Source organism: Fukomys damarensis, unplaced genomic scaffold, assembly GCF_012274545.1.
Source record: "Fukomys damarensis isolate Sample0158 unplaced genomic scaffold, DMR_v1.0_HiC HiC_scaffold_38, whole genome shotgun sequence".
Lineage (NCBI taxonomy): Eukaryota > Metazoa > Chordata > Mammalia > Rodentia > Bathyergidae > Fukomys > Fukomys damarensis.
The window spans coordinates 74,823,296-74,834,305 of record NW_022900950.1 but is presented as its reverse complement, the minus strand read 5'-3'; the positions used below and the strand labels follow the sequence as shown (position 1 = coordinate 74,834,305).

Below are 11,010 nucleotides of genomic sequence, written 5' to 3'. Positions count from 1 at the left end.
CTGCACCTGGGTATCGGTGTGGCGTCCTCGATGGGGTTCTCTTTCCGCTTGCCTGTGCTGTACATGCTGGCCGGCCGCTTCACCGCCTTCTGCTTCACGTGGCCGCTGCCCGGGGACTTGACGCGCCGCTTGACGCCCTCGGTGGTGGGCGACACGTCGGCCGAGCGGATGACCTTGAGCTTGAACGGGCTGCCCCGGATGTGCTGGTCGTAGAGGCGCAGCGACAGCGTAAAGTCGCCCTCCTTCTGCACGGTGTACAGGAACTCGTAGGTGCCGTTCTTGTTGTCCAGGATCTCGCCGTCCGCCACGCTGCCGTCGGGGGTGCTGAGCTCGGCCGTGAGGTAGGCGTTGCCGGTCTTGCACAGCTCACCGTCCTTGTCCTTGGTGGTGATGGTCACAGACATGGGCTGCCCGATGATGGTCTGCCGGAGCCCCTCACCCGTGGCCACCGTCTCGGAGGCCACGGCATTGGTGGTCAGGATGGTGCCGAGGTTGTGGATGGATTTCTTCAGGCCCTCGGTCTCCACGATGAAGTCCAGCTGGTCGTTCTCGCGCGGGTGCAGCGGGAAGACCTGGTCGGCCAGCTCGTTGAGCTTCTCGCTCATCTGCTTCTTCACCAGCAGCACCTCGGTCTCTGTGCCATGGTTGAGGGCCTGCGCCGTGAAGTTGCTGCAGCTCTTGATGCTCTCCTGGCCCTGCAGCAGCGTGTCCAGCTGCGACTGCAGCACCTGCGGAGAAGGAGAAGCGGAGGGCTGGTGAGGCTGCCCCGCCCGGCTCAGCCGCGCCTGCCCGCCCTCTTCCCGCGGGAGGCCTCCCACACAGGGCCCGAGGACCGGCTTCTACAGCAACACCACCCTGCATTCCCACCGCCTCCTCGGGGTCCCTTCCACCTCGCCCCGCCTCAGCTCCCACACTTATTTTTGGATTGTGGGTTTGCACAGGAGCAAGGAGAAGCTGTCACACCCAAGAGCTGTGTCAAACAAACTAATGGGCCCGACATCTCAATATTCCTTATTCAGTATCTTTCCCGAATGTTCAAAGCTCCCCGGTCAGCATCCAAAGGAACAGAAACCAAACGCAGGCAAAGTCTCCACACCTAAATACCAGAGACATTCTGTGCTTTAGAACAGACTGGCAGAGCTGAACAAAGACGGCAGTCAGGGTGTGCTTTGGAGTTGACAAACAGGTTGGTATGGATAGCAGAGCAATTAAGAGACGTTCCATATTATAATTAAGGAAGGAAACAAGCCAGTTTAACCCCCAGTCCTGAAAGCAGGATGTGATATTCAACCTCGCCTTTTGTCAAATTATAAATCGAGACTTAAGGTCATGGAATCATACAGTTTTGCTGAGAACAGGAAAAAAAAAAAACAAAGCTGGGTTACTTTATTAAATGCAAACGGCACTTTACTGTACGATGGTGATGTTTAAGGACCTGAGTCTCTGCGGCTACTGGGATAGTCAGCCTGCCTTGGAAGGGCCCTGCTGTCACGTCCCGGCTGGAGTCTTACTTTGTGTTTGAGGCCATAGTTGACTTCCAGTTCCATAAGCAGCACGCTCTTGCGCACGTTCAGAGTCTTCTGCAGCTCATCAAAAGTGGAGTGGATGTCATCCACTATGCTGGCCTTTTGGTTGGTTAACTGGTGAATGATTTCAGAGATGAACTGAAGAGCAGAATCTATTTCTGGGAGCCTGAAGAATAGTTGTTAGAGGTCTTTAACACCAAATATTCCAAAGTAGAGGCCTGGGGATTTAGCGCAGTGGCACCATGCCCACCTCACAAGATCCTGAGTTTGATCCCCAGTACCGGAAAAAAAAAAAATCCAAAGTACTGTACCCTAACACTAGGCTGTATACAACCTTTTTCTATGCTTTTTGTCATCTTTAGAATGGACTAATCAACAAATGAACAAGACTCTGAAGGTTCATATCTGTTTGTCTTCACTCATCTCATTTTAATAATTGATGGTGGAAGACTTGAAGCTCTAGGAAAAACCACTATGGCCACAGGGAACCGTCCTGTGCACTGTGGGAATCTCTGTAGCATCCTGTCCTCTACCCGGTGCCAGCAGCAGCCTTGCACACAGCTGTGACAGCAAAAATGTCTTCAAACACTGCCAAATGTCCCCAGGGAGAGGGGGACAGACCTGCCCATGGTTGAAAACCACTGATCTACGTATATAACTGTATTTTTTTCCAAACCACAGAATACTTATCCAAACTGAGAGTTTTCTGGGAATTTTCAGAAGTGTCCAAGTGCTTTTTGTTAGTTTAGAATAATCATACTTTTCTTGCTATGGCTACTGACTATTGCTGTGATATTTACTATTTTGTCTGCTTTGCAGCTGCTAATTTCCTCTGATGTTTCTCACGCACAACAACTACTCTGTTCCCTTATGTCTGCGCCAAAAAAACTAGACGCAGGGGAGCACAACACCATTCTGCAGGACCCATGGGGAGAAGACTCCTGGCTACACAGAGCAGCTATAGAGATCTTGAGGGATGGTTCAGGAAGGAACTTCAGACATCTCCAGAGTGTATTTTTCTTGACTGTACTTTAATTCATTTTATCTTCCTAGACTAGACTAAAAACATGCCACCACTCCATTGCAGTTGGAATTTTACCAGGGAGAAGGGGAAACTTATCTCTTACCAGGTCTTGACCACAGCCCTGGGATCAAAGGCGAATTTATGACATAACGACGGATACCTCCAGGGTAACCTGAGCCTACTACAGCTCGGGGACCCTGGCCAGGGTGTCGCACCTTTTGTTGACAGCATCCAACTGGACCTGGAGGGCGGCCTTGTGCTGCTCCACCACATCCTTGAGCGGGACCGTGGGGTGCTCCGCGTGCTCCCCTTCTGTGCACTCGTGACACATGGCGGTCTCGCAGGACTGGCAGTAAAATTCCATCACCTGCAGGGACACAAGAAAAGTCCACGGTCAGGGTCACTGGCCGAGGGCTTCCTCTACAGGAAGCAGTTTCCTTTCACTTCCACAGCTAATTCTCATGGCCATCGCAGAATGCTGGCACTGCTCTCTCAGCTGCACGGCAGGAAAGGAAGAAGATTTGATGCCACGGGTCCCAAATAGAGGTGGGTCTGACTCAGAGCTACTGCTGCAGCCACAAAGCCAGCCTGTTGGTGGCCACTGCCTGAGGCAGAACTGTGTAGGGCTGTGATTCTCAAGCATTTGGTCTAGGGCCTTCTAGACACTCTTTAAAACTACTGCGGACACCAAAAGGACTTTGCATACGTGCATGACTCCCTAATCTAGTAACAGCAATAGTAAATCCATTTAAGTATTAACATGGATCATATAGTTTATGAAAAATAATTACGTTTCCAACATAAAAAATTTGGGGAAGACAAATATAAAGACCCGATCCAAAAATGGGCATCCGAAATGAACAGACATTTCTCATACAAAGAAGTGAAAGCAGCAAGAAAATATATGAAAAAATGTTCCACATCACTGGTCATTCGAGAGATGCAGATGAAAACAACACTGAGATTCCACCTCACCCCACAAAGAATGGCTGCTATCAAGAAATCACACAATAACAAATGTTGGCGGGGTTGTGGGGAGAAAGGAACCCTCCTCCATTGTTGGTGGGAGTGCAGACTAGTGCAACCACTATGGAAATCAATATGGAGATACCTCAAAGAGCTTGGACTGGAGGTTCCATTTGACCCAGCCATCCCTCTGTTGGGTATCTTTCCAAGAGAACTAAAAGAATCATATCACAGAGAAGTATGTGCACCCATGTTTATAGCGGCACAGTTTGTAATAGCTAAATCTTGGAAACAACCTATTTGCCCATCCGTTGGAAACTGGATAAAGAAGATGTGGTTTTTCTATAAAATGGAATATTACTCAGCCATAAAGAGCGAGAGAATAGATTCATTCATAGGAAAATGGATACATATTGAAGATATACTCCTAAGTGAAATAAATAAGTCCCACATGTGTAAATACCAAATAGTTTCCCTGGTGTGAATATTCTGCAACAATGCATAAGATTCTAATAAGATTACTGACATTTAGAAATGGGAGGAAAGGAGCTAAAGGTGTAGGGAAGGTGTGATACGTAGGGGAAGAACAAAAAGGGAAAAGAAAAAAATGTGAGAGAATGAAAAGATGAAAATAAAGTGTTTGTAGATGGGGAGGGGAGGAGGGGGTGAAGGGAGGGCAGAGGTAAGGGGAAAAAAATGAGAATCAAGACTTGCCATGTAAAGGTACATGATCCCAACAATGAATGTAACTGTACTGTATCCCTAAATGTACCAATAAACTCAATAAAAAAAAAATGCATTACTGTGAAAAAAAAAAAAAAAATTTGGGGAAGAAAATGGCATTGTTTTCCATTTTTAAAATCTTGGCAGTATCTGGCTTTGCAGCAATCAGCTGTTGCTCATTTTTGCCTCTGCTTCCGTGTTGCCGGAACAGCACACATCAGACACGCTCTGGATAGCTCCACTGTATACTCTTGCGCGCACAAGGGTGAAAAAGACAACCAGTGTCTTCTAACCACGGCACTATGACGCAGGTCTGGGGCCCCGGGGGGATTCCTGGCCATCTGGAAACTTCCATGGGGAGCAGTGTGCATCCTGGCCCACCACTTATGTGGTGGAGTGATTTCAGGCAAATTATTTCTCACCACTTCTGCCTCTGCCGCATGGAAACAATGAGAGTCGGGCTATGTGGGTTAGTGGGCACAATGCACCCAGGCCTGCTGGAGCTGGCGCACAAGGCGACTTTAGTATGGAATAGTTGCTACAGCGGTGACAACGACATCATCCGGTTACCTGAAAACAAAACCACCTCGTTCCGATGGTGACAAACTCTCAGGTACAACACGAAGCCTCAAGGAAGTTTCCTTGTGGAGGAGGCTCCTCACATTCTCAGCTGGCAAGAGCATCTTCTGAGCTTGAATTCCCAAAGCCCTTTTCTGGGGGAATTTTTTTCTTAAAAGTGTAATGCACATCGTGAAAAGGGCATAAATCTGAATACAGCACGAATGCACCCACCACACTGCTGTTTAGATCCCACTTATGACACATTTATGAGGTTTTAGATTCCCGAACAAGGGATGCTCCCTCCCGCACCCACCTGGCTAAAGCCTTGTAGGTCACAGGTACCCAGCACTGCTGCAGGTGTGCACGGGAGGACTCTCAGCCAGAGCCACCGCTCGGTGACAGGCGTCAGAAGGACGTTCCTTCCTCATCAAGACTGTTTTACACGGTACTTCCCTGGAGACGATTTTCCCAGGAATAAAACACTCAGTTTGCTGAAGCTAACTTAGCAACAGTCTTTTCCAGTGACCCAGATTCAGGTAAAAGTCCTTCAAACCACCAAGTATGGTGGCACACGCCTTCAACCCCAGCGCTTAGGAGGCCGAGGCAGGAGGATCAAGCATCCAAGGCCAGCCTGAGTTACATAGTGAGACCCTGTCTCAAAATACAAAAAGAAAAAAAAAATCCTCTGCAGGTCAAAAACATAGCTCTGCATACTCCATTCATATGTATTTTAAGATATAAACTCAAAAGAAAATTCAAATCTCCCCTAGGAAGACTATGACGCTAGTCACCTGAACCTTATTTTGGTAAGGTCTGATTTAGTCCAGCAGCCTACCCAGGAATAGGAACTTGTGTGATAATTATTTGCCAAAGGACTATATGAACTAAGAGATTGTTCTAAGGAAAACTTTCTCTCTCCAGTGAGAGGCAATGCCCTCGGACAAAAGACAACATTTTGGGTTGCTTTAGGAGATTTTACTATGTTTTACTGTCCTTTATGTGTTTCGAAAATGGAATGATCTGGGGCCAGGGCTTTGGTTCTAGCACCTGCCTCACAAGCACAAGGGCCCAAGTTCGATCTTTGGTACGAAAAAAAAAAAAAAAAAAAAAAAAAAGAAAATGGAATGATCTAAAATACTGGCAATGGCTAGACATGGTGATGTAGGCCTGTAATCCTAGCATTCAGAAGGCTGAGGCAGGAGGATTGCTATGTGTTTGGGGCCAGCATGGGTTACACAATGACTTCAACGCCAGCTTGAACTACCTAGCCAGACCCTGTCTCAAAACAAAAAATAAAATACACACAAAACAAAACTACAGGCAATCTCATATTAAACACCATCATAAAGTTTTTAGATGTTATTTTTGGAACTGCAAATACACAATAACAAGATATGTATAAGTCCTGTATCATACTTTATTCTTTATTTGAAAATATGCTTCATCCAAGAGGTTTCCTATTTTTTCAAAGGGCTTGGGAAAGGGAGAATAAAAAAGCAGTCCTCAATAAATTCTCGCATTTTCTTTTGATAAGTGTCACCCTGGCGGGGGATCTGTGGATCACTTCATGGCTTTTGCAGGAGGTGATTCACTTTATCAGAACACCTTGTCTTTCTAGATCTTTTATATAACCAGACTCACATTTACTAATGTTTCACTTTGCTGGCCAGAGCTCTTGAAACCTCCCTAGAGCGGGCTGTCACCACCGGTCACACACAGCCTCGGAAAGTCCAAGAACACAACATGAACAGACTGCTCCCCTCTGTTCTTCAGGGTGCTGGGGCTGCCCAGTGTCTGCACGGGGAGAACATGACAGTTCCAGGGCTTATTTCATTCACGGGCACCCTTCTCACTTAGCTCTCGAGGGTGAGCTTCAGTTTCCCCCTCCTCAGGAGAAGGCAGTGTGGGCTCTTGTCTGGAAGCAATCTGGCCAGAGGCAAACTGACTAGATTTTAAAAGAACTCTTTCAAATATTCTCACAGAGCTCCAAGGAAAAAAACAACCCATATATAAAGAACTAAAGGAAACTATAAAACAGTGCCACACCAAATACGGAATATTTAAATGCCACATTGCTTCTCTGGTATGAGAAACCAAAAGTGGAAATAAGGACTGAAATGGATGTTGGGAAATGGGAAGAAAGTGTTCAAATGGGAAGGGGAACAAGGGAGGAGGGAGGGGAAAAGGAAGGGACAAGAAAGCGAAAATAGAAGGAAAAATGGAAACAAAGCTTTTGTACATAGGGAAGGGAGGGGACTTGACTTGTGGGGAAGAATGGGATAAAATAAAATTTCTTTTAAAAATAAAGAGATAAAAATAATAAGAAGGAGCTAAAGGAAATATTCTAAAGCTAAAAAGTGTAACTGAAATGTAATATTCACCAGAGGGTTTCCAAAGACGATGTGAGCAGACAGAAGAAAGAGCTGGTAAACATGAAAATAGGACAACTGAATTTATAGTCTGAGGACCAGAAAAAAAAAAAGACTGAAGAAAAAGTAACAGAACCCAAAAGGCCTGGGGACACTGTGAAATGTACCGGGATATTCATAGTGGAAATTCCAAAGGAGAAGGGAGGGAGAAATGGAAGAAATAAGGGGTAGAAACTTCCCCAGTTTGGATGAAACAGACATGCACAAAGTCAAAAGGCTTGATAAGCCCTAAGTAGGAAATTCAAAGAGGGTCAACCAAGGGATTGAAGAACCAAATCGTCTTAAAAGCAACAAGCGAGAAGCAATTCATGTGTCTGTGAGATATTTGACAAGCTTTATGGTCAGCTCCTCCTCAGAAAGCACCTTGGGTCCAAAGACGCAATTAAGGGGAAAGTGAAAGACTGGAAAAACATGTTTCCTGCAAACTTTATCCAAAAGGAAATGAGGTGACTAAATCTAGGGTCAGACAAAAGAAACGTCAGGCAAAAAAAAAAAATCACTACGATAGAACAACGAGGAAAGTATACAATAAAAATGACATTACATAATTGGACAAAACTTGAGCTAGACTGACCAAGAAAAAAAAAAAAACTCAAATTACTAAAATCAGGAAGACAAGTGGGGAAATTAGCACTGACATCATGGAGATGAAAAGAACTATAACAGAATACAACAGATACTTGTAAGCCAACCACTGCATAACCTAGATAAATGGACAAATTTCTAGAAATATAACCAAATCTAGTTGAAGAAACAAAGTCTAGAAAGACTTACAAATCATCAACATCAACAACGAAAAAGCCCAGGACCAAAAAAAGGCTTCACTGATAAATTCTGCCAAATATTTAAATAAGAATAATTCCAATTCTTCCCAAACTCCAAAAAGAAAAAAAGAAAAAGAGAATCACCTCTTAATCCATTCTATTAGGCCAATATTTTCCTGACACCAAGGACATCACAAGACAATTATAGAGCAAAATCCTGTATAAATATAGATACCAAAAATCCTTATGAAGTACTAGCAAAAGGAACAGGGTCACATAGTAAAAAGATTATGCATTATGAGCAGGTGGAATTTATCCCAGGAATGCAAGGGCGGCTCCTGTAGGAAAGTTGCCGCACGCATGACCCCACATTCGTAGAAGGTAGTGGCCACTTCAATGGGACTGGCATTTCTTGAGAGGTGATGAAAATGCTGTGGAGTTAGAGAGTGGTGATGTTTGTACAACTTAGTAAATATAATGAAAACCACCCACTGTCACTTTAAAATGATCTGTAACTTACCGCAGCTTCGAGGAGCCAGCGGCAGGCTTCGGGCACTGCTCACTGTTCAGGTCTCTTCAGTATGGCAGGCACAGAGGCCCTGAAATCTGCTGTGTCCACAGCAAAAGCCCGAGCGGGATTCTGACAGCCGAGCTCGCTGTGTGAGGTGTGCGCGCCTCCATCTTGGCCCTGTCCAGTGAGACCTGCAGTTCCCAGGGGTGGCAGGGAGGTCAGAGGCCAGGCCGAGCTTACTGCTGCTGACAGGCAGTTGCTGAGGAGACTGACTGCAGGACCATGTGTATACCACCGGGACAAGGACGCTCAGGGCCTCGGGCCAAGCCGAGACTTGTTACTGAGCCCAGGAATTCTCCACGAGGACACATCCATTACTGAGGCATCTAAGCAAGCAGTGACAGGGTTTCCATCATTTGTGGACCTGGGATCACAGAGCCCCGGGCTCAAGTGTCACTTTCAGCGCACAGAACCGCTCAGATCACTGACCATTATTCAACCCCCTTTGCTTCGTATCTGGACAATGCCGCCATGGCAGGTTAATGAGAAGACAGTGTCACAGCTCTCAAAGCAGATGACAGGCTTTCATCCACACGTGCTAATAGGCGCCAGGCTTATGGCGGCAGCACCCTGCTCTGCCGTTAATTACGCCATTTTATTAACCTTCAGATGCTTGGCTTATTTTTAAAGATTTGCCCATGGCAATTAACTGCAGCAATTTATCTGGAATATCACATGCATCTGGCTTGAATATGCATTGAGGACCCCAGTGTCATTAAACTCCTACAGGGTATGGCTGAGCAACAGAATGATTTAAGATGCACACTGCGAATTTTCCAAGGGCTCTTGCCAGCCTATAAATTTTATGATTCCACAGATCAAAATGACTCAGCAGGGAAGAAGGACTCAAAATATATTTTAAATAGCTTCATTCAAGGTTTAATTTTTAATATGACTTGGTGAGATGCACGAGTAGAAGAGGGGAAGAGTTATAACCTAAAGAATTCTCTAACTCCTGTGGACCCTTGAGTTACAACCAACCTGATATATGAACAACTTGGGCTATGACTGGAATTTTAGTTTTTAACTTACAAAGTCTTATGTGACAACCCGAATGCCGGCTGCTTAATGTTGCTTCCAGATAGTCTCAGATACAGATTTTACCCTCAAAGAGTTCTGGAAGGAAAATTATACCCTTCCCTGTGTGGGGTTCACTGTGAAATCCTGGGCCCGCATCTCTCGGAGGACTCTGAGATCTGCCCATGTACGGGAGAGAGACTTTGAATGCTGTGTAGAGGTGTCTGAACCTTCAACAGATCAACTTGAGTTACAACCAGCTCTCAAGAACGAATGAGTTTGTAAGTCAAGGGTCCACTGTATGCTGGAATTATCATCACTAGGAAGTGCTTCTGCTTTGCAAACTAAAAGACTCTGTTGCTGACTTGTGCTCAGAAATAAATCTTTAGGAAATATTTTCTAATTTATCCTTCAGGCAATGACAACAGATTGTTCTCTCCGAAGTTACACCTGAGATGGATAATGTCATTTTATAAAAATTCAGAGTTATTTTGTTTTATTCTCTGCAGTGCCAGAGAGTGCACAGGATAGGCGGGCATTTTACCACTGAGCTAATCTCTACCCAGTGGGCAGCATCAGAGCTTCCTTGGACACCGAAGCTAGACACCCAGGACTTGGATCTCTGCTCTCCGGTCCACCCTGCCCGCTGACTGCTATGGTCTCACCCCCGCTGCCCTAGATTAGTATGACGCAGGTCCTCGCAGCAGGCTTCTAAGTGGCTACCCTTCCTTACCTCTCTGGCTGCTCTGGAGTGAGTTCAGGGCAATCCATGCCTGAGCATTCTAACTCAACAGCCTTTAATAGCTCCAGTGACTTAGGAGAGCTCAGCTTCCTTTAAGGGTCATCCAGGGCCCTTCAAACCTGGGCCCTTTTACCTCACTGGTGACCTTGCCGACTCCTGGGAACACTGGACTAAGGAAGAGCACAAGAGTCTCTGATTCTTCTCCTCTTTCTGCAACTTCATCCCTTCTGCACAAAATTCCCATCCTCTTTCTATGCTATATATACCGGGGTCCTGCAATGTAGAAAACAAAACTTAAATATACCCACATACAGTGGCATGCGTGTCACTTGCTTTGAAATCATCAGTTTTAGTCTAGACGTGTAGCTCAGTAGTACAGTGTGTGCCTCACTCGTGAGGCAATGGGTTTACAAAAAAACACTAAGCAGTTTAAAGCCTAATCAACAATCAGTTATCTAGACTCACATAATTTAACAGTGTTCCTAGCACTGCACGTTTAGATTGCTTCTAATATTTACTGTCTTTCCTTCAAATCTAATTATTTCTTCAGAAATATTATTAAAGGCATTGCTGGATTAAAAGATGACTGTGTAAGGGCTGGGGATTTAGCTCAGTGGTCCTGCTGCTTGCCTCACAAGTGCAAGGACCCGAGTTCAATCCCTGGTACCAAAAAAAAAAAAAAAAAAA

General features: G+C 45.5%; 1 protein-coding gene across 2 annotated transcripts in view; it reads right to left on the bottom strand.

Moving 5' to 3' along the window:
- Positions 1-11,010, bottom strand: part of Trim2 (tripartite motif containing 2) — a 97,756-nt gene that overhangs the window by 78,539 nt on the left and 8,207 nt on the right. For both annotated transcript variants that reach the window (XM_033759870.1, XM_010627931.2), the window contains exons 3-5: positions 2,766-2,917; positions 1,512-1,692; positions 24-728 (exon numbers count right to left, since the gene is read on the bottom strand). In XM_033759870.1, coding sequence (XP_033615761.1) covers positions 24-728; positions 1,512-1,692; positions 2,766-2,917 — 1,038 coding nt within the window. The remainder of the gene's footprint in view (positions 1-23; positions 729-1,511; positions 1,693-2,765; positions 2,918-11,010) is intronic.